Source organism: Propithecus coquereli, unplaced genomic scaffold (genome assembly GCF_000956105.1).
Source record: "Propithecus coquereli isolate 6110/MARCELLA unplaced genomic scaffold, Pcoq_1.0 Scaffold105, whole genome shotgun sequence".
Classification (NCBI taxonomy): Eukaryota; Metazoa; Chordata; class Mammalia; order Primates; family Indriidae; genus Propithecus; species Propithecus coquereli.
Window position 1 is genome coordinate 2,564,970 of NW_012134414.1, and position 24,972 is coordinate 2,589,941.

General features: G+C 37.3%; 1 protein-coding gene across 2 annotated transcripts in view; it reads right to left on the minus strand.

The window, feature by feature from the left end:
• BBX (bobby sox homolog (Drosophila)) overlaps positions 1-24,972 on the minus strand; it is a 176,627-nt gene that overhangs the window by 82,865 nt on the left and 68,790 nt on the right. For both annotated transcript variants that reach the window (XM_012646088.1, XM_012646092.1), the window contains exons 2-3: positions 8,692-8,862; positions 3,487-3,729 (exon numbers count right to left, since the gene is read on the minus strand). In XM_012646088.1, the coding sequence (XP_012501542.1) occupies positions 3,487-3,729; positions 8,692-8,853 (405 nt within the window). In that variant the 5' untranslated portion in view covers positions 8,854-8,862. The remainder of the gene's footprint in view (positions 1-3,486; positions 3,730-8,691; positions 8,863-24,972) is intronic.

The following is a 24,972-nucleotide window of genomic DNA, read 5'->3' on the forward strand; positions in this document are numbered from 1 at the left end:
ATATGTAGTCCTCAGAGCCTTAGATTCCTGCTCTAAAGAATGGAGACAATCATAACTGACTTTACATGTTTGTGTTTTGCTTAGAACACCAAGGATGAACCAATTAATCAATAAATGCATGAATTCTGCCTCATGCCTCTGATCCTACAAAAAGAGGGGAGTATGGTAAAGGCCATTCAAATTATCTTAGTTTTCCAGATCCTCCCCTCTTCTTTGCACTAACTCTTCTCTAGGTGAAGGTCAAGGTGTGTGATCCTCTAAATTTATTGTCAGGCCATTAATTATGACCATTAGTTTAAATGACAAATGGAAGGTTCCAGCAGTATCCTAGGCAAAAATGCAGAGATCTATATTCCTATATTTACAAGAGTACATACAGAAAGATTTTAAAAGGAAAGGTATAATTGCTTCTGTGCCTCCTAACAGGCAGTCAGTCACACATTCAAAAATTAGAACCTGTGAATATCCACAATATTGCACCATCAAGCACATTGCTAAATTTAAGAAACCAACCCAGGTTATATCTTTAGGATAGCATTTTTTAAATTACTTACAACCAATTAGTGCTCTAATAAGGTTCATCAGAGAACACAAAACCCTCATTCAACCATTTTTCTTCCAACAATGCAAATTAGTACTGGGCAATAATTCAAGAAACTGAAAACAAATCCTAAAACAGGTACTTTGTCTTACCAGATGCACTAATAGAAGATAATCAGGTGCAAGGGAAGGGTAAAAGGAAATTTTCATTAATAGGTAAACAAAAGAATCTTTCCAAAGTTGGATTATTACTCATTCTTGTTTTTAAAATATGCTTCTTTTAAAAAAGAAAAAGGAAAAAAATTATTTCTCACTCAACTGATAATGGCAGGCCAGATATTGGCAAATATCATGTAAGTGTTCACATTCACACACATACACTATGCTGAAAGATGATGTTTTGTGCCTAACAGAGAAGATTTAAAATTAAAAGGTTAAACATCTAAAACAGAGTTTTAAAAATAATTATGATTGTGTGTGTATGGCACGGGGGGAGGGGTCCCTTGAGTAACAGAGATTGTATTTATCACCGCCTTGTATCACTAGCAACCACCACAAAACCTGGTACATTGAAGCCACTTAATAATGTTAGTTCAGTATTTGTTGACTGAACTAACATTCCAATTAAGGTTGCAAAATATTCACACAAAAGGCACCAGCATAATTACATGCACTTTAATGTAATTTCAAAACTATTTAGTAAATAATTTGAAACAAGAAAGAATCACTTATGACTAGAGACCAGTTGTGTAATAATTGTGAAAGTAGCTGAATCTTCTATACTTTTCAGTAGAAATGAGGCAACATTTCACAAGAGCAACTATAAACAAGGCAAGTCACAATGTGGAACATGGGAGTTATGGTTTCCACTTTTAGCAGATTGCAGAGGGCCATGTAACAGGTTTCATTTTAGCACCACAATGGCAAATATTATGAACCTAATTAAGTAATTAGTAAGGGATTTTCATTATGAAAATAATACTTCCTCATCTTAAAAGTGGCCACCTATTGGGTTTGTAAATTAGTAATTTTTAAGAAAGGTAAACAATATACTGGGGAAGGGCTGCATGTTATCCAAAACCAGCAATCCAAAAACAAACTCAAGTGTTTAATTATAGGAAGCTTATGCAGTTCCCTATGAGGTTTCACATAATTGTTTATTTTACCATATAAGGATGACTATGAAAGGATATAAGGCTATTTAATGGGAAAGTTTTACTATTAATTACTATTATGCTAGTGGAAATCTGTTGAAATATTTAAAATTGAGTAGGTTACTGCAATTGATTTTAAACTTTCCAGATGCCCTACATAGTTAAAATCCTGTCTTTAACAATAGTCACTTCCTAAGGCCTTGTGTTATCATTAATTACATAGCAACTATGCTAATCACTTACTCTAGATTCAAATTTCCCTTGAACATTTCATAAAAAATTTTTATATGTTAGCTTACTAAACAACTCAATAAAGGCACAGCAATTGAAAGTATTTTTTCACATACTGAGATATCTAATAAAATGTCTTGAAATTCTATTATTTTGTTCCCTGCTGTTTCATTTTTCCACAAAAGTTAACCAAATGTTTGGTTGGCAGGGGTTTTCATGAATCAAGATTTTTCACAAGTTGCAACATGGAGAGAATAATGTTAGAATTATTCCTTTCAAGTTTAACCACAATAATATTGTTTTGCTCATTCCTTTCTTAGGGGCTAAATCCATTCACAATATATTTAAATGTACAATGATCTCACATTAATTCCAGATTAATTTAGAAACAGAACCAGTGTACAATTTTTGAAGAAATTTAATAACTGCTATCATTTTGGAATTGATTAATGTGGCCCCTGTCTGACAAAGGTTCCTGCATGGAAATACTTCCCATCAACTAAAGCTTACACAGTATTTACATATATGACACATCACAAGTACATCATGTTCGACTGCCATTCATTCATTTATTGGTTTTAAATATTCATGGTGAACTACCTACAGAACAGAAACAAGTCAAAGCAGTTCTCTTGATAAGTGTGATTATTATAAAATCAAAAAATGTTAGAGCTGGAAGGGATACAAATCCTTGTCCAACTTCCTCATTCTAATAACATTCAAAAAACAGAAAAAGAACCTAAAACCCAGAGACTGACTTATGTATATGGTCACAAAGCATCAGAAGTAGATCAAGACTTTCCATGAGAGGCCGGGCGCGGTGGCTCATGCCTGTAATCCTAGCACTCTGGGAGGCCGAGGCAGGTGGATCGCTCAAGGTCAGAAGTTCGAGACCAGCAAGAACGAGACCCCGTCTCTACTAAAAAAAAAAAAAAACAAAATAGAAAGAAATGATCTGGACAACAAAAAATATATAGAAAAAATTAGCCGGGCATGGTGGCGCATGCCTGTAGTCCCAGCTACTCGGGAGGCTGAGGCAGGAGGATTGCTTGAGCCCAGGAGTTTGAGGTTGCTGTGAGCTAGGATGACACCATGGCACTCTAGCCCGGGCAACACAGTGAGACTCTGTCTCAAAAAAAAAAAAAAAAGACTTTCCATGAGACAAGTAGAGTAACCTAAGAAGACTGTCATCTTTACTGTGGACATCCTCTATAACAAAAGCTGAGTTCCTAGAAAAACTTAAAAGGAAAAATAAATAAACCACTCGTAATAAACTATTCATAATAAATCAATTCCTTACATTATCAATCAGTGGAGTATAGACAACGAGGAAAAACTTCTTGGTAATAAATTGCTTTTGGTACCTCCACCAGCATTTCCAAGGTGGACTTGGAATGTGGGAACAAGAACAAAGAAAGCTCTTATGTTTTCACTTAACATCTGATTGATAATAATTCATCTTCTCATTGCTAGACCTTCAATAGTTGCTCCATATTTGCTGACTGGGAGTTTCAGGACTGGTTTCTCTTAGTCACCATAACACCTTGTCATTGCAACCTACCTCCTTGGCCATGTCTGTGTATTTCTGCTTTTCCTTTGGATCGAGAACAGCCCACCAATCAGCTAGTATCTTGGTAGCACCTCGGTTATCAAGCCTGGGGTGTTCCTGACGTACAAGGGAGCGATGGCGTTTGCAAAATAAAAGAAATGCATTCATTGGTCTCCGGGCTCGCTGTTCTGGTGATTCATCATCTTCAGTCTCACCAACATCTTGCTCTAGGCCATCAGCCCCAAGAAGTTGAACCTATTTTACCAACCAAAACAAAGCCAGATGTTTAACATATCTTGGACAAGTTTGATTTAACAATTAGTCTTGGTTTGCAAATTGTATTTTTTCTTAGCTCCATTTAAACAACTTATGAATTGGAAAAATATGATTTTTTAAAATCATCAACCACTGTTCATGGTTGGCAACTAACTTATGATGTATCCTTCTGCTTAGTTTCTATAGCAACCTGTGCATGTCTCTATTACAGTATATATTACATTGTGTTATAATTGCTCACATTTTTTTCCTTTCTTACTGAACAGTGAGCTCTTTGAGGACAAAAGTTCTCTTATTTACCTTTACAACCTTAGCACCTAGCTCAATGACTGGTATATTAGTACTTAACTAATTACTGAATAATTAATAAACCCATTCTGTGATTTATGAGTCTCAAGATTAACAATATCCACATAAAATATGAATGTAAGCTGTGTCCTTCTCCTCTTTTCTATAGTTACAATATAAGAATGTTTGGCATGAAAGTAAATAAAAAACTATTCAGTGTTTTTGCACACATCACAAGTGGAGCTTCCTACTGTAAAAAATCAAATGGACATTAAAATGTTATTTGAAAGAAGAACTACACAGTAAATCTTCAAGCTTGTAAATATCAAGCTTTCTTATTTACGAAATGCTACGGTGACATGAATAAATTCCCGTAGGCTTAGACCTTCAAAATCAATTTTGAATTCTCCCTTTTCCTAAACATTTCATTCAATCATTGCTCAAGGTCTTTAAGGACTTCTACAAAACTCTGAATCTGTCCATTTTGTCTGTATAGTTCTTATTCTTACTGCCCTCATACCATTTTGGCCTACATTCTAGTCTTCCTGCTTTTAATCTTCACAATACTTCCTATATATGGCTTCCAGATTAAATTTCTTAAAGCCCATCTCTGATTACAGAATCTCAGAACACATTAGGATGATAAAACATCTCCTAAGGTGAAAATATGATTCTATGATTTTTCTTGGAAACAATGCAACTATGAGCAGAAGTCCAGAATACTTACTAAGACCATTACCTTAATTTCTTGTTTCACAGTTAAAAATCAAGAAGGACCAAGTTATAGGTTGAATATGTCTGATCTGTAATGTTTGGGACTGGAAGTGTTTCAGATTTGGGAATTTCGGATTAGGGATGCTCAACCTGTAGTCATTGGTCTGCATCATGCAGTAGGGCAGTAATTCTTAAACTTGAGTGTGCACTGGAATTCCTGGAGGTACTGTTAAAACACAGATTGGCAGGATCCAGTCCCAAAGTTTCCGATTCTGTAGGTCTGAAGTGGGTCCTGAGAATTTGTATTTCTAATAAGCTCCCAGGTGATGCTGATGCTGCTTGTCTGAGGATGACATTTTGAGAACCACAACTATAAGGCAACCATGTTCTTTTATATAATGTTTGTTGGGCAACTATAACAGGCAAACAATCTAGGATAAATCATTGCTTAAAAGATAAAAAATCTTTTAAGTATTATAAATGCAATTAATTAGTCATCAACTATCTTCAAACACAATTAGCACAGAAAAATCTTGAAGTCATAACTATCCAATTTGGAAATACATTAAGGATTCTTATTGGATGTGAAGGTTATATATTTATCTTCCTTATTATATATATAATCATTAACAGTCATTTGCCTTTTCAAGGGATATTTATTTAGCATTCTGAAACTAAGAAGCTAAGGGAAAATCAGAAATAAAAAATGTGTTATGTAAGTTAAGGAAGTAATTATATTTTCCCTTCAGAAAAGAATAACTTTTGATTTAGTTACTAAATTATAAAACTCAAGCTAAAAGCTGGCAAAACACCTCACTGTTTTGGAAAGGAAGACAAACATAAATTACAAAGCAGTGTGATGACTGCAACAAGGAACCAGTAAGATAATGAAGCATTCGTGGGTGGGCAGAAACACAAGAAGGTCTCCCTAGAAAAGGTGTTGTCTGAGCTAAATTTTGAAAGATGAATGAGAATGTGTCAGATGGTCAATGAGGAGACCTGGGGAACTAACAAGGATTAAGCCTTGATGGTTTATTTGAACATTAATATGCAGTTCAATAGCACTGGTATATAAAAGATGAGAACAAAGTTCTGGAAAATAAGGTTATAGGAGAAGGTATGGGCCACTTCAGGAAGAATGTGTTCCGCCATGTTAAAAAGCATACATTTAATTTGTAGACCAGTGGTTTTGGACTGTATGGACCAATAAAAAATGTCTGGTTTGACATAGATTGTCAACTTTTTATTTTGCCAAGTATGGATATTAAAAAAAAAATTTTAAACTACAATGTTGTCATTATTTCATTAAATTAATTAATCAAAAAGAACACATATAAACACATGAATAAATTAAAAGATAAAGAACTCTCTCTGCACTTATTTTTCTTTCACCAAGGGCCCATTAATACTTGGTAAGAAATCAACACTAGTACCCTCAGCTGGATGCAATGGAGAGCCATGAATGGTTGTAAGCAAGGAAGGACATTGCCACAGTTGAGTTTTAAGGAGATAATTCCTGTTAACCGTGTAGAGCACAGATTTTAAGAGTAAAACTAGAAGCAACCAAAACTAGAGAACCCAGTTAAAATTTTGTTTCAGCTGTGCAGGCAAAAAAAAAGGGACAGGGCTGAAATCCAGGCAGCAGTAATGGGAATGAAGAAGTGAGAACAGAGACAATATTTATGAGGTAGAACCAAGAGTGGTTAGTATCTAATTGGATCTGAAGGTTGAAAAGGAAGAGTGATTCTAGCTTGGGTGGCAAAGTTTCTTCATACAACAGAGCATACTCTTCTTCAAATGAGAGAAATTAGGTCTGGTGGGGAGCAGAAAGATCAGTGCTGGGCAGGCTGAATTTGAAGTGGTTAGGGGTATGTCATGTGGGTACCGAAGTCTGTGGGATAACATTCCAAGGCGCCGATACACAGAAGGTGGTAAGACTAAGGGTGCGGATAAGATCACCAAACATGGAGTGAAAAGAGAAGAGGATTCAAGGACTTTAATCTTTCACTCAATAAATGTTTACTGGGCACCCGCTATGAGCCAGGCAACTCTTCTAGGTGCTGCAGATAGAGCAGTGAGCACACAAAGTCCTTGCCTTCATGAAACAGAGGAGCAGCATAAGTGGACTTACATTTTGAAAGGATCCCTCTGGCTGCTTTGTTGAGAACAGACTCTGGGAGGGCCGGAGCAGAGGCAAGGGAGAGAGAGGCAGATACAATAATCTGTGCTAGAAATGGTGGTGGCTTGGATCAAGGTGACACAGAGGTAGGGAAGTGTTAAGAAGGGGTCACAATGAGAATATATTTTAAAGGTATAGCTGAGAGGATTTACTGATAGCTTTGTGTGAAGTTAGAGCAAAATTAAGGAGGCAAGTATGAACTACAAGGTTTCAGGACTGACAAACTGGAATGCTGCAGTTGCCATTTAGTGAGAAAGGAAAGATGCAGGAGAAGGTTTGGAGAAGAAAAGCAAAAGCGTAGTTGTGAACACATCCAAACTGAGATTCGTAGTTGATGTCTAAGTGGATATGTCAAGTAAATAGTCAGGAATATGAGTCCAGAGTTCAGGAGGGACACAGAATTTAAGATTAGAGGCCCAGACAACATCAACATCTGAGGGGAGAATAATGGAGGTGCTTCCTCCTAGGAAGGAAGAAATATAAATAGGAGAGAATACCCTCATGGAAACAGGAGCCAGCTTCAATGACCAAGTGATCAATAGGTACAAATGTGTCAGAAAAAACAAATTAAGTTTAAACTTGGCAATTTCCTTGAATAGGAACCTCTTTCTCTGAAACAGGAAAGGAGGGAGGAAAAAGGAGAGAGACAAGCACACAGGTGTGTGAAGGAAGCTGAAAGGGTCACTGCCAGTGGCCTCCATGTGCTCTGTGGAAGAGAAGTAAAGGTCACCAGTGAGAACAACCTCAGAGGGTATCCAGGGACAATGTCTGAGAAACAGGAAAAAATGTCTATAATTCATTCCTGCTTTAGCGAAGAAAAAGAGACTGAATGGATGTTGAAGGCCTGAAAAATATTAAAAAATATAATGTTTATGAAATTTGTTGTGACACAAAATACATACTCATTTATTCTTCCATTCAGCATATATCCATCCAGTATCTACTACGTGCAAGGCACCATTCTCAGTTCTGGGGAAAGAGGAGAGGACAAGAGGAGCAAGGCCTCTGCTCTTATTGAGCTTCTATTCTGGTCTGAGACGACAGACATAAAAAGTATACAGTTAAACACATGGCACATAGCAGTACGTGTCATGAAGGAGCTCCTCCGACTTGGAACAAGTTGGGTGGGAAGGATAGTTGGTGATGAGGTCCCATCTCTTTGGGGAGGTAGATATTGTGCTGAGAGCTGAATGATGGGAGGAGGAGCCAGATAGGCCAAGACCTGGAGGAATGTGTGACTTCCTATAGTCACCTGCATGGTTGTGTGACTTTCTAAACAAGAGCCAGCTTCTCAGGCATGAGGCCATCACTGAAGGACTGAGGCATCACAGGGGCTTGGTGGGGTGGGTACAGCCAGATGCTATGAAGGCCGAGAGAGCAGCTCTGAGACTGCTGATGGTGACAGGGCAAGGCTGGAAGGGAAGACAGAGAAGCCAGAGGAGCCACAGGGTGGGTGCTGAGTCAATACATCAAGTTATATGAATATCACCATCTCACAGCATTTGAACATTACCTACAAATCATTAGTTAAGTGATAGAAATACTGTTTTAGAAGGATCTGTTTTATTCTAAAGTATTAGGTTACTTTAAGAGCAATCAATAATTAGAATAAAAATGTACAGCAGTTAAATAGGATTCAAGTTATACAGACTTTTAGAAACACATCTTTCACGGTACCATTCATGTTCACTGTAGTTTCCATTATAGAATACTGAGTGCTCAAATAAACTTGAGACTTCTACAGTAAATGCAGGACTTACTTTATCAATATCCTCCTCTTCGTCTTCCTCTTCCTCCTCCTCCGAAAAGTCAAGAAGTTTCTTTGCTAGCAATGGATGCCACTGAAGACACTTCCGTTTCGGTCGCTTTCCAGCCCCTTCTCCTTCTGCTGAATGATCTTTATTTCTATTACTGCCTTTCATTACTGTGACCTGTAGTGGGGGACAGGGGGGAGAAGCGAGATCAAAGTAAATTTGATTAAAATTAGTTTATTTAGCTCACTTAGCTTTAACTGGATTATAATTTTGATGACTAAACTATGAGCTCAGACATTTGCTAGACTCAGTGAGAATCCTAAGTACATAATCAAACATTCATTTCAGTGGGCTAAATTGAGCTAATAGAATTTGCCTTTTGTGAAATCTACTTCCTTCCACTCCATAACTTCAGAACTAAAAACCCAAATAAGCTTTAGGATGAATACCCATTGCTTTCACCTGTCCATATTTACTCAGAGCAGCATTTCCCAGTTACCCGGGAGAGGATCCTGAAGGATGCCTCCCAAGGGAGCATAGGCATTCATTCACAGAAGTCGCCCTCCACGCGTTCTCTGATGGCTCCTATTGTACTGTAACAATTTACAGGAGTTTTGCCTTCTACAGCATGATAAATCTGTGCTTGTAATATGATAAAATGAGTGATTCATAAGAATCAAATGTTTTAGATTTTAAATAAAACTATTTCATAAGATGACGCACATTTTTCAAAACCTCTCTGTGTGTCGCCTCCAAAAACCCACTACACGAATACACTGTAGGTCACTTAGCAGGCTGAGCATCCTCTGTGCCCATCTGTGACAAAACAAAGCAAAAATACCTTCATGTTTCTCCATTATATATGCACAGCAACCTGGCAAAAAAGTTTTGCTGCCTGGGCTTTATTTTTTTTTTAAATGGGTAATTGGATAAAATAACTAAGAAATAACCAGATTATGAATGTGACAAAATCTTTTAGAAGCCCCAAAGCAACACATATTCATATTATACAGGTGAAAACAGCATAAAATGAGGCTTACCCTCTCCATCATGTTCAGCCCCATGGTCCAGAGGTAACTACATGTCAGTTTCTTACATGCTTTCTCACAATTTTTTTTTTTGATTTGTTATTTCTTATTCATTCGTTCAAAGTAATATTAATATACAAATTACTGTTTATACATACACATGTAAAAAACAATATAGTGAAATGCCATCGCTTTAAATGGTGCATGAATGCTGACAATTACAAACACAAATGCAGTTGCTGAAATCACCAGACAGGTGGTCTTTTTGCTCAGTGTATGTTTACATTGGTCCAATGCCTTCAAAGTGATACCATTAAACTTCTAAAGCCATATTAAAACTGAAATTGGGGTCAATGAACATTAGAATCAAGATTCACCTAGTTCTCAAGACTTTGAGAAAATATGGCATAGGTAAATTTATATGTCTTCCTTAATTATTTCTGGATTTGGGGTCATGCTTAGGTTTTCCTCACTTCAAAACCAAAAAATATTCACTAACGTTTTTTTCTAGAACTTGCATGACTTCACCTTAAACATTTAAATATTTGATCAATCCGGAATTCATTCTGATAAAAGGAGTGAGGTAAGAATCTAGTTTATTCTTTTTTTTCCCCCAAATAGCTAGCCAACTGTACCAACATCATTTATTAATAATGCAGCTTTTCACCATTCCTTTGGAATGACACTTTTATTCCACACTAAATTATCACACGTATACGAATCTGTTTTTGAATTCTTTCTATTAATAATCATCTCCCTCCAACAGCTTGCCTATCCTTTGACCAATTTCAATGTCCTTAGGGACTATGTTATTCTATACCTTTTTGTAATATACAAATATATTAGTAAACATAGCCATTTAAAGTTTTTAAGTTGTATGTATCATGCTCTCCTCTCTGGGTCAATGAACCTTGATTGTTCTCATTTTTAAATTATGTAATGTTCCAAAATATGAATGTCCCACAATTTACTCAGTCCACCATTGATATATTATTTCTTGTGCTATAATAAAAATCCTCATTTTAATGAAATAATTTTCTAAAAAGAATCTTCATTTTGATAAAAATCCTCATTTATTAAAAAAGCTATGTCCAGTCCATTACTACAAAAAAAAAAAAGGGAAAAGATGTTTCTGTGGCTTTCTTGCAAGAAACTCATGCTGAGTATCTGAAGCAATTACATGACTCCTGAGGCTGCCTCAGGAATACAAGAAATTATTGAAAACTAAATGGAATTAGTTATCCAGTGTGCTCTTAATAAAGGAACAAAGATTTCCTGTGAATTGATAGACCATTTAACGATTCCCATTCTATCTACAAATAAAACTTGGCATAGGCAACCCGACTTCCAAAAATACCAATGCTATACAGAGAGAAAACAGTGTTGTGGCTTATAAATCACTTCAGGATGAGATCCTTGAATAGTAATTAAACCCATACTCGGGGCCCAATATTTTAAGAGATATCACATTTTTTTAAATAGTAAAATAAATCAACAGAAAACCTGTAAGTCAAGCAGCTTCTATCAACTGGAGAGGGTAAAGTAATTGCCAGTCCCTAGAGAAAAATGTATCTTTGGCCACAAGGCTTAATTTTGCATGAACATGTAGATACGTGTGTGCGCGCACGTACACCTTTGTGTATACATGTATGATTTCGATATTCAAAGAGAACACAGAATCTCAAGAATCAAATTAATGGGTAGTATATGTGACTTTTGGGTTCAAAATAATCACATTCATTTTCCCTAATTCTTTCCATGTAGTTCACATGCCACTTTGGATACAATGTTTGTCTTTTCTTATACTTCAGAAATTAATCTCTTCCTACCCAGAAAGGCACAAGAAAGACTCTGTATTGCTAGTTATGTACTGCATTTTCCCTTGAATTATGATTATTTGGGTACATCCTACCTCCACTGCTAGGCCTTTTTCTTGATGGTCCAAGACTTTATCATGATACACTCGGAAGGATCCTGGCACACCAGAGCATCAAGATCAGTTAGTTGTGAGGGTTGTCACAAGCAACCATACGGACTCCTGTGCCAAACTATGGCGATGATTCACTATTTCTGTGTACTACAGTGGCTTCAAAATTAACCACTATCTCTCTCATTTCCCTGAATTCAGATATTCTTTCATGAGTGGGAAAAAAAGGGGGACTGAAAACTGTTTATAAGTCTGGTATGCAGACGAAGGTGGCATGTGTTGCGTGAAACCACCAGCTACCTGGGCTTGGGGAAAAATCAGGTTGGCAACCCCTAGCACAGGGCCTGGAACAAAGTAGGTACATTTTTAGCATAAACGAAAGAGGAATAAATAAGTGAATTAGAGATGGCATATTTCAGATGAAATAATCCAGAAAAGCGTACTGTAACAGATCTAATAACTATGAAAGACCTCAAACTATAAACTGGACACTAAGAATTTGTAGTTATATAATTATTTAATTCCATATAGATCTATTTTCAAACTATTGAAAGGAGGTGAAACAGTAAAGGGAAATGATGGTCCTGATTACCATTCAGAAGTGTGAGAAAGCAGGAGAGAAGAATGAAAAAAAGATGAAACAAAGTGAGAAAGACAAGGGCAAAGAAAGCATAATTTTGAGACAATGCTACCACTCATCTTACTTTAACAATGAGGAGGAGGAAAAATTGCTAATTTTTGACAGTGACAGAGGACTAATCTTGTAATTATTTTGCCACTAAAAACCCCACACATTTTAAAATTTTGCTTCTTGTTCTCGAACAAGAGCAAATTAAGCTAACAATCTATACGCAATAAATGAAGCAATCGGTGAGCTTTATTCAAAAGGGGTCATTCTTCCATTCTGCACTGCAACGCTAGCATAATTGAAATCAGGTTATTTAACTATCAATGGACTGTGCTTGAAAGACTTAATATCATCAACTTATGCCGCTGAGACTGTCAAAGGAGGATACGAAGGTCCCTATCCAAAATACTGAATATTCATGTATCTTGTAAAAACAAAGCAACCCACGCGTGCCCCCTTTCTATGCCTTTCTGTGACCCTAAACAGACATTCATTGTACAGAATTCAATGTAAATCAACTTGATAAATTGGGAAAAACTTCGTCGAACTATATTCTTCAAATGTAGCAAGCCCATTCATGAAGACCTTTATTGAAATCAAACTCCATGAGAAATTTAAAGAGAGATTGTAGAAGAAAACAGTACAAACACCACATTTAATAAAAGAAAAAAAAAGACATTGGTGTCTGACAGATCTCGTATAGAATCCTGCCTCTACCACTTAACAGCTTGTTGGAAAGTTATCGTGATGATCTTTCCTCATGTTAAAACTCTACTGTGAGAACACATATATAATACCCAGCACAGTGCCTAGAAGGTTCTCATTCAATGTTGGTAAACTGCCCCTTTACTCACAAGCTTTTGAGGGAGCATGGGTTTAACAGGTAGGTTGTGCTCACTTAAACTCAGCTTAATATGCTGTTCAAGAGAGAGCATAGATGCTTCCCATTTAACAGTGGTCCATATACTTCCTGGATGATATAATCTGCAGACTCAGAAACTGAAAAAAAAAGATGAAGTGTTTCCTTTCCTTTGTCTGAGTGATACACAGTCAGAAACGGTGCCTTGGCCCTGTTTGTGAATAAGTTTCTCATAGTCTTTGTCTTGCCTGACAAATTAGGCAATCTGTACACTTCAGTCCTTAGAACATTAGTGTGAATTTAACTCTGTGTCACAGTGATATTTCAGAGTCTAAACTGTTTCCTAAATGTCCAAGAAAACCCCATTCAAATCCTAGTCACGGAAATTCAGATCCAGTGAAATAGGGGAAGGTACAGAAGGCCCACGAAATACCACTGTTAGACAACCACATATTCTAACCACGAGTAAGGCCTCTCCTGGGTCCAACTAAGACTGCAAACCCTCACAGCTTTCTCCAGAATCTACAGAGGAAAGGAAAAACCAATCCCCCTAAACTGTAGAAAGTGGCAACTCCAGTACTTCCAAACAAATTGGACCCACCTGCTTTCAACCCTTCCAGGGAATTTCTGCTGCTTTCAAGCCACTCCCTACTTTCAATCTCGCAGGGGGTCCTGCTACCAAAAAGACAGCAAACACCTCAACTCTGAAGACTTGTTCCTCCTCACCGTAAAATTCTCCCATTTTCTCTCGAAGTTCCTGTCCTCCAAGGCCCAGGTCAAATATCCCCTCCTTTCTGTGAAAGCCCTAAGTCAAAGCCCATCACTTTTTGCTCTGAGCTTTGATCCATACTGGCTTTCGTTAGGTCAAGAACTTATCACAGTGTTTTACTAACTCTCACCCTTGCTATGGTTTGAAGGTGTCCCTCAAAGTTCCTGCGTTGGACAGTTAATCCCCAATGCAACAATGTTGGGAGGTAGGGCCTAATCAGAGGTGATTAGGTTATGAGGGCTCTGCCCTCACGAATGGATTATCACTATTGTGGGAGTGGGTTAGTTGTCACAAGAGTATGTTTGTTATAAAAGCAAGTTTGGCCCCCTCTTGCCTTCTCTTTCTCACCCTCACTTGCCTTTCTGCCATGGGATGACACAGCATTGAAAGCCTTTGGTCTTGTACTTCCCAGCCTCCAGAACTGTGAGCCAAATAAACTTCTGCTCATTATAAATTACTCAGTCTGTGGTATTCCTGTGATAGCAGCATAAAATGGACTAAGACAGCCACCCCCCCAATAGGTTGTGACCTTCAGAGGGCAGGTACCACGGTTTCCTTTCTGTCTCAGGGCCTAGCACTGAACCTGGCACACAGTAGTCCCTGAAAAAGGTATTCATTGGCTTATAACTTCCTCATCTAACACTTAACTACATATAACTTCCCAGAATGACATGCTCTTAATAATAATATACTAATATATAACTAACATTAATTGAATATTTAATTGCTACATACTTAATATTCACTATCTCATATAATCCTCACGAGAACACTCTGAGGCAGGCACTACTACGAATTCCAGTTGAAGAAACTGAGGGTTAAAGTAACTTGCCCAGGGAAACACAGTTAGCAGGTGGAAAAGCTGGGACTGGACCCAGGAAGCCTAACTCAAAGAGCCTAACAGCCTACTCAGGAAAAGGAGCTCTAATATAAAGCCCTTCAATCTGTCAACACTCTGAGCATTTCCGTAGAGCAAACAGCTTATAGGCCGTGAAAACACCAAAAGGGAGCTCTGAGGGGCTGCTAAGGGAACACTTTTAAGGATTCGTGGCAGAAAAGCAAGTACACGTCTCTGATGACTCCAAGTGACAATTAAATTAGATTAACTCTAAAACTCTTGGTAGATAAAAGCCCTACAAGTACTAATCATTATTATTTATTGTAATTCTAATGATAATTCTAACAGATTAAATGAAAAATATCTCATTCAATAAAGTAATACTCTCATTTTAGAAGCAATTCAGTCACTCTTCATGCAAAGAGTGTCTTTAAATATGCTCCTTATTGAAAAGCAGCTCTTCAAGTTGAAACTTTAACTCTGTCAAGATGTTATCGATATGCTCTTCATGAATACTAATAAGGCACACAATACTCAAAGAAGGACAGAGCTATACTGGCAGTTCTTGTCCCTCTGCCCTTATCTTATGAAGAAATATATATTTTTAAGATCTTTAATATCTGTTCTCTATGATACTTAGCCTTGAAACAGCTTAATAGGGTTCTAAAATGAAATGCTGCTCTAAGATGCAGATAGAGACAAAAGCTTCCTTGAAAGGAGATAAGGCACCAAAAGAGGTGGCTTAGGGAGGAAGAGCTTTATACCTAGAGAATTCAGAAACAGGCTAGGATATGTTCCCCACCATACCCTCCAAAAAAGCAACCTTCTATTTTCTTATAATGTTATGGAGGTGTTTACATTCTTAATCAGAAAGTCACCAAATTCCTATCCTTCAACCGGCCTAGCAAAAAAGTGTTTGCCTCTTTTAGTTTATAAATTAACAAAGGTTTTTTATTATATGCATTTATTACATGGTTAGGATATAATTATCACATTGATGAGAAGCTAAAGCATAATAAGACAAGCTCACGGAATTCTCCTCCTCCTTACTGTCAATGCAGTTGAACACATTTATTGATCACCTGGTGAGCTATACTTAGTAAGAGTTAAGTGTCCAACCTTACCTCCCATTCAACTCACCTCCTTCTGGGCTGGTGTCTGCCCTTTTCTCCAAACCTGCCATGTGCTTCTGCGCTGTCCTTTCTCTGCTCTCCCAGGCCTGCAAAACGTCCCCCACACCCCCATTCTCACTTTCTATGCAAGACCTCTCTGAACACCCATTTCTAAAAAGCTGTATTTGTCCCAGCTCATGTCTCTTTTCTTTCTGAGCACCGTTTAAAATCACCGCAACACTTAATGGCTGTGCCATATTTTTTGACACTTGATTGTATGACAATTATCATTTTCCTGTACAATGTATGTATAATGATTTCATGTGAATTCCTCCCACAGAGACCCTTGAGGGTAATGAACACGCCAGATGCTTTTTTTGGATCTGTCAGAGCAAAGATCTCTGTGCTACAGAGGGAATAGATGTTCAGTGAATATGTGGTGAATTGAACACAGAAACAATACTTCTCTGCTTTCTTATTATGCTTTTCATGTTGTTTTGCTAGAAAACAGAAGAGATATAAGACCTGGAAAAAAATATGCAGAGAAGGAATAATAAGCAGCAGCCAGGAAAGGTTGTTCAGGAGGAGCGGGGAGAGAGAAAAGAAACAAATTGACAAGGTGATGTAATAAATATAATAAAATCAAAGTCACTTTCAAACACAGCTATCTAAAATATTTTCCAGTGGCATTATTCCCTTCTCTGGCTATTTGTCAATGACTTTCATTATTCTCTCAAAATAGAGTACTTCAGCTCACTAACTGGCTTATACTTTCATAACTGGTCCACTAAATAACCCACAACACTAAACTCATCCAACTATTTTTCTTCTCTAGGTCTATCGCCAGGTTTCTGGCTGCTCCTGTGGCCTGGTACTACTCTACTACAAACGTTTTCTAGTTGGTCTTTAGTGCTCCCTGGCAATCCTTTTTACTTGTCTTATTCAGTTATATTCCCAATCCAACAGTGCCCATTATAAATTCTCAGTTTCTCTTCGGCTCCTACTGATGATGAGTGAGAAAGAACGTTAATAATGATAGCTAGATATATACACTGCTTCCTACGTGCCAGAGCTATGAGCTTATGTTTATGAATTCTCTTAACTCACAAGCCTAAGAAGTAGGTACTTTATCATCCCCTTTCTATACATGAGAAAAGTGAGGCACAGATAACATATATTCTGATTCTTTCAGTTTATAAATTAACAAAGGTTTCTATCAAATGTACATGTTACATGGATGGAACACAGTTATCACACTGGCAAGAACTGTGTGTGAAGCACAAGAAGCATGAGAAGACGGGCTCATGGAGTCTCCTCATTTATTGTCAGTGCAGCTGAATACATTTTTCCTAATTATTTGGTGAGCTACGAATTATGTTTATAAATCACGCCACTAGCACATAACTGGTAGAGCCAGTATTTGAACTCAGAAGTTCTGGCTTCAGAGTCTGGTTTTTGACCATTACATAATATTGTTTCATCACAATAAAATTTATTGAACATTTGCTACATACTTAACACTTCATGTGAATTAATTTCTTTAACCCATAATATAACTCTTGAAGAAAGTTACTATAATGATCACATTTTAAACATGAAGAAACTGAGAATGACGAAGCTCATGCAAGATGCCCAAGGTCACTTTGCCAGCAGGTGGATGGGGCCAGGATTCTAACCAAGGTCTTCTGTCCCCTGAGCCCACGTTTTCAATCACTGCTCCATACTGTCCTCCCAACCACAATTTTAGTCACTCTAAGAATCCTCCCAAATTCCCACCTTGCCTACCAATTTCAAAACTTATTTCTTTTCTTCTTCTGTTTTCTCTTAAAGGCAGAGATTCAAGGTCAACTTCTTCCCTTCCTTCATCCCTAATCTGTGTTTTTCCTTCCTGCTACGTTGAGCCATTAGACTTTTAGTTTCCTTGATGAACTGTCAATAGTTCTTTCTACACCAATAGCTTCTCCTGCAGTCTATACACAATCTTAAGTCTAAAGCCCTATGTGAATTGTCACTTCCCTTTAGTCCTCTTTCTTTGTACAAATTGGCCTCCGGCCGCCAGGCCAGGAGGGGATTTCCTAATGCAGCTAGCACCCCAAGATCTGACCTGCCTGGTAGTGTCACTTGTTCATAGCACCCACCTTGTACTGCAAGTCACTAAGTGACTTGGTTTCTAATATTCTTGGTCCTAAAACTCAGGGTTAATTTCCTAGAAAGTACTTACAACTTGTTCCAACCTCACCATAGGCTGTGGCTTCTCTACCTCAATATGATTCACGCATCTTTGATTTCTAGCCTCTCAGAGAAAATATTTTGTCTGGGCCAGGCCTCTGCCTCCCCCATATCTCTGAGGAGTTATACCAGAGCCTGGTGAATAGGAACTTTCTTTCCTTTCACACAAACATCTGGAAAGTATATATAGTCATATACAGGAAAGATACATAGATAATAGACAGATATTTTTTCAATTTTCTCTCCATAAACTGAAATCACTACAATTGGCTGCTTACCCCAGCATCTAATGAGTCTCACCAAGATCCTTCCCTTCTGCCTCTTACATTCGGTCTATCCCTCTCCAACTCCACCACACTGGTTCAGCAGTCTGGTCTTCTTATCCATAGCTACACAGGCTTTTCTGCTCATGCCCTTCTCCTGTATGGAGCATCTTTAATTGTCCCTCAATGGACTAAGGGAAAACTCCATGCTCCTTCCTTCACATTAACATGCAAGACTCTTCCTGGCCTAGTCACTGCTTACCTTTCCGGCTGGTGTTTCTTCACCCCATTCTCACTCTCGAAGCTCTACCCACCGTGAGCCACGAGCCATCTCTCAGGACTTGCCACGCACTCCCTCCTCTTGGCATCTGACTGCTGTTTCTTTCCAGCAGAACTCTTGTTTCTGCCTCAGGGGTTAGTTTGGATCTCACCTCAAGCCTCTGCTGGTCCTTTCTAGTCTGACAGAAATGTCTCCACATCTCCCTACACTTTATAGACCACACTGAAATGACCCGTTTCCTTCTTTACATCACATTTGACTGTGACAGATAACAGGGGCTGCATCGTGTTCACCATGGTATCTCCAGGGCCCGATACAGAGCCAGGCACACTGCAGGCAAATACTTACCGAATGAATGCAGCCCATGTCTACCGTCCTTATTCCTTCTCACTCGCCACTGCTTCTTTTCTAGTCCATCTTTGCCATGCCCTGCTCTGTGACCCTCCATTTCAGAAATTCCTAGCATCTACTCAAATAGCATATTCAAACAACCAAACTAAAACACCTGGTGATTTTACTTATTTAGAATAGTTTTTATGCAAGAGACATGATGAGAGAAAGAATGACTCTCAGTGAATAAATAATTCTGGCCTCACAAGAGAAATAATTATCCATTCCCTATTCTCCTGTACCCATCACTGAACACTGATTATTTAATCTTCTCCGCTCCAGTTTACATATAGCCCTTTGAATTTTAAGAGTGATCACACATATTTTAAAAAGAGCTATCTGCCAGGTGCGGTGGCACACACCTATAATCCCAGCACTTTCGGAGACTGAGGCAGCACAATGGCTTGAGGCCAAGAGTTCTAGACCAGCCTGAGCAACATAGCTCAGGCTATGCTTTTGTAGAGATCCTGTCTCTACAAAAAATAGAAAAATTAGTCGGGTGTGGTGGTGTAGCCTGTAGTGTAGTCCCAGCTACTCGGGAGGCTGAGGCAGGAGGATCACTTGAACCCAAGAGTTTGAGGTTGCAATGAGCTATGATGACGCCACTGCACTCTAGTCCGGGCAACAGAGCAAGATCCTGTCTCCCCCCTCCCGTCCACCAAAAAAAAAAAAGAGCAGATATACTAAATTTCATCTAAAATTGTAAAAGTTTAAAAGAATCATTTTTTCTGGACTTAGTTATTATTTTTAATGTTTAAAAATAATAAAAAAATGTTTTCCATCATTCTGATCTCTAATTACATTAATAATTTTTTTAAAAGAGCCCAGAAACAGATCAAAAATCAGCAATCCATAATATCACCAATTGAAATCTCTTTTTCTTAAGCTACTATTCTTAACTCTAAAAAGATGGCAAACAACTTTTAAGAGACAGCTAAATTTGCTTCACTTTATAAAACAAAACTTCTCAGTCTTAATGGTTGCAAAACAAAAGTATTTGTCATTCCCAAAAGTAAAAGAGAATTAATATTTCTTATTTTTAGTAGTATCGTGTTTATTTTGTTTATCCTAGCTTCTGCAATGCCCACCTGCTATATACTTTGGCACACTAAAATCGAGTTAACTCATCATTTACTGTATTACCAATTACATAAAAGTAGAGTGTCGCTTATCTTTACATTTTCAAATGCTTAGAATACTGCCTCAAATATATGTATTTAATAAATAGTGGTTGAAAGTACACGAATTTAATCATTTTATATCAATCTTCACATCTGCCAAGGAAATTAGCATCCAGAGGGTGCTATGATTCATTTATATTTTCTATATAACTAGACTTAGGCAGAAAACCATTTGTTTTTTACTTGCTTCATGCTTGGTGAAATTTTTTTCTGAAGTATATTCCAGTTTCCTGATTTTATAATATGACACAAAATATAAGTGCTTGATGATTCAGAGTAATAACAGTGCTCCATCCAGATCATTAATAATTCCTTTTGTACTTCTTTCAGGTATTATTTATTTTCCTTTTAGTTTTTGGACTGAATGTGCTCTAATCCAGGGCCAAGTACTGAAAACTTATTTCTATTTGCTAAAGGTATTAAACTTATGGCATTTGTTTACAACAGATTCTTCACTTCTAAGAATTACCAGAAACAACCAGTTCCTATTTGTATATTATTTGCTTGCCTTTTTTCCTTTTTAAAAACTACTTAAGTGAGAATATAAAGAGCTAGAGGTTTTAATATGACCTGAAATTCATTCCTTCCGTTTTTCCCTCAATGTGCAGTATGAGAATGTTGTGAAGCTATACCCACAAGATACATATTTACTGAGGCATCTTAGAGTATTTTTCTTACAGCCCAATTTACTTAAATCTTCTCTCTCTGATGGCTGAATTTTTATCATCTAGCATACTATTTAAATATAAAGGCAATGCTTTATAGTATTAAAAAAAATCCTCCTCTATATAATAATTATAAAGCATACAAACCTGGAAAATCACTTAAGAAGTTCTTCTACATCATTAAGACATGTTGTTAGCTGATTTTAGGGAAAAGCAATCATGCAAGTATTGAATTAAAACCAAGAATTTTCAAATTTAATATCATTTTTCCCCTAAGCAAGATTCTTAACTCTACTAAAACCATTTTTCATTAATTCAATCCCTTTCTACTTGGAATCTCCGCAGTACTTTGTGATGAGTGTCTAATGATGCCTTTCCACATTTACACGATGGCATTATGTCAAGGGGACCAGAGGGAGGAAGTGCTCTTACTTCAGCAGTGATTTGTCAGAGCCACAAGAATTAATGGTAGAATATATAATCGACAACAGAGACTACAGTGCTACCAACGAGCCCATACTGTTTTTATTTCACTTTCTTTCTCAAAAATGGATTATAATATAATAAAGTCATATTTCTGATATGTAAGAAATTCTGTTTTAACTTTTATAATAAAGTACTTTATAATATAGAATTTGAGTACATTTCATTAATAAGTTCCAAATATATTTCCTAATATGAAAAAGCAATACTGCTATTAAAACCTCCCCCAGGCTACCTTAATTGCTATTTTCCAATTATGTACCACTTTATGACTTACAAAGCCTTTATTGAACACGTTTGTTTATTTAATATTATAAAATCCTGTGAAGTGGGTATAATTACACCCATTTTACAGCTAAGTGGGAGGAGCCTCAGAGAGATTTACATAATCTTTACAATACCATTAAGGGGCAAACTAGGGACACAGCCTATAAAGGCTCTGGACTTTATGCCCCAAACACAGGTACTTTCTTCCATCTAATTGTATCACTGATTTTAGTTTTTAATCAATACATTTACTTTGGGAGAAAAAGTAATTCCATTTTACAAGCCTTTTTGGCATTAAATTAGTGTCTCTCAGTATTTACTTTAGAAGATTCCCAAATTTCCATTCATATTTCAAAATAGTCCTTCATACAAATTTAGCCATACTAAATATATTGGGAGAGTGAGGGAATCAGGCAACAAGTCAGCACATGTATCTGTGACTCAATGTGCTTTTCTTCACTTTGCATTTTGTAAATATTGATGTTGCAGCTCTTAAAGTACTCTCAGAAGTCATTTGTTATGACTGACAGCCCATGAGTGCTGTGTCTTTCAAAACAAATACGCTTTATTGATAGAAAGCACATGCATCTCCATCTAATTTTTCTGAGAGGCAGGGGTGGAACAAACAACATGACTTCTTAACATTTTAACTAAATTCAGAATTCTGCATTGAACACAATAGGCAGGTTACGGTTTAACAGATACTATGAAAGCTTGTCATTTCCATAAGCAACACAGCATATAAGGGAAGGGCACTCTACAAATCTGCCACATAATTCCAGAGCAGCATGCAAACTTCCTGTGTTTATTGCAAATATTTTTAAGTACAAGCAAAAATTCAGAACATATTTTGGACCCTCCCCCAAAAAGGTCTTCACACATGCCCAACTATTTGCTAGATTTTAAAATATGTCCTGATATGCTGTTTGAGAATAAAAGTAAGTTTGGGGGAAAATATGAAAAAGAACCAAATGGAATAAATAAAATACTTGATCACCCTGATTCTAGGAAAAATAAATAAATAAAACCTGTCACTGTCCACTGTGTACCAAAAATCACAATCTAACAGCAATGTCAGACACGTATCTTATTATAGCTTTTCTCAAACTGAAAGGTAAGGCTCATCAAAGACTCGCAGGACATTTCTGCTTGCTGAGCTCTCCTAGCTGTCTGCTTTGATGACTGCCAATCTGTACCCAAAGGTGGTGAAATTCCTTCTGCAGCTCTCATACAGCTCCTCTGGGGAGACCTCCTGATCCCAAATCAACCTTCTGAGGACCTATTAATGGACTAGCATTAAGGGAAGTGACACTGATTATAAAACATGAGTTGGACCAATAAAGGACTTGTTGGTGAGATAAAACCTATATAATAATGAAGCCATTTGGGAACTAGACAGCATGTAACAGTGTGCAACAAATGTGGTCAAAATCATTAGTAAAACATAAAATATAACAGTAAGATATTCTCAGCACCAGACACCTGGCAATTACAAAAGCCAGTGGAGAATTCAGACATTTCTCTTTATTCCCTTTGATCATCCCAATTTGTCCCATTATTAACCCTTTAACTAACAGTTAAACGTAACAATGCTGAAGGTACAGCCAGGGATGAACCCCAGGTTCTGGGAGCTTCCTGCCATTGCAAACTTTGCCAACTCTGACCTGGCTTCTCATACTCTGGGCATCAGCAAAAATAACCCTTTGAGAAAGAACCCTTTGAACAGAGTCTGAAAAGAACTGGTTCAGTTTATTCTGTTGTGCTATTAATTAAGACTAAAGTAGGTGCAGCAACTTTCCAAGGTATGAGATACCTAGAAGGAAGTCAAGTGTCTGGCCATTCCTGAAATCTCAGGCTTGACTTGAGAAAAACTGGCTGGGCTTTTATGGGAAAGTAATGCTTAAGGGAGAACAGAACTGGAATTTCATTGGCATTGACATAGAAATGGTCAAAGATGATCTGAGAACAAGTGTAAAGTGTAATGACATTTTGTGCTTCTCATCCTTGTTTTCTCTTGCCTGTAGAATTCTTTTATGCATAACAGAACCAGTGAACTTTGGGATCAATAATAGTACCAGATTGAGAGTAAAGATGCCCAGAATCTAGTCCTGGCATTTACTTCCCCAAAAAAGAAAAAGATCCAACATCAAGCCTGTTCAAGGACTAAATTAGCAATTGATTAAGTAGAAAAAGTGTGGAAGGTCTTCAAGCACCAGAAGGTCTAGATAACCTTGAAGACCCACTTAATTACCAGTATGCTATGATTTTACTTCATTATCTCCAGCTGAGACCAGGCTGTCCTACAGAATCCCTGTCCCTATCCCTGTCCCTCTCCCTCCCGCTTCCCCCACCATCCCTGTCCATAAGGCCTCCATTCTCCTATCTTAAAAATTGCAACAGTGGATTGACGTATTTGTCCCACATTATTTGAATTTTTCTCACAGTTTATGCAACCCACCACCACCACCATTAATCAACATTGAATTCTATAATTTGGAAATTGGCTATAACATTGAATTTTGTATACCTTTGCTAAGTTGTTTTTTAACTACGGACATTTTAAACACTTTTCATGTGTTTTCTTAGAATTCTGTATTAAGGAAAGAATAACTTTCCCAACATTTTAACAAGACCTCCCAACATCTATTTAAAAAGTATTCGGAAAAGCATTTTTTTCCTTTAAAAAAAAAAAAAAAGTCAATTTCTGATGCCTTCAAAGCAAAGCCATGGGGCCCTTAATAAACATAAATTTTTCACTTTATACATAATTCAGTATATAATTTATTATAGAGACGTCAAACTTTCAGAAATTAGGAGATTCAGATCTCTAACAGGTTGGTTAGGATTAAACCACCTTAGCCCTATTTTTGCATATATTCAGAATCTGGAGCAAAACTCTGCCTATGACACTGGAAAATGTGAACACCATAGTAAGCAGCTCAGACAGGTCATAAATGTGGCCAGGTCTGGGCCTTTAAATCCTTGGCCTGCTCACATCTATCCAAACTATTCGCATACCAAGAGAGGAACCAGCTGGAACACTGAAGAGTGCCTTCATAATGGAAAGATTAATGGGGAAGTTACAAGTGCCCCTACACAAGAATGGTAGACAGAGGGGTCTGTCCTTGACCACTGAAAGTGCTAAATTATTGGTAGTGCCAAGTCCTAACTATTGTCACTACTCCTTCAACCATCTTCTAAAACAGTTTTTAAAACCTTTCTGCTTTAAATCACTATAGGTTGATAGTATTAGAAATTTGTCCTAATATATCCATTTGAATGTTATAATATGTAGGATTTACATAGTCAAAACGAAGGCTATATAATAAAAAATAACACTTCCTTCTCAGATTTTTGTTTTTTTTTTT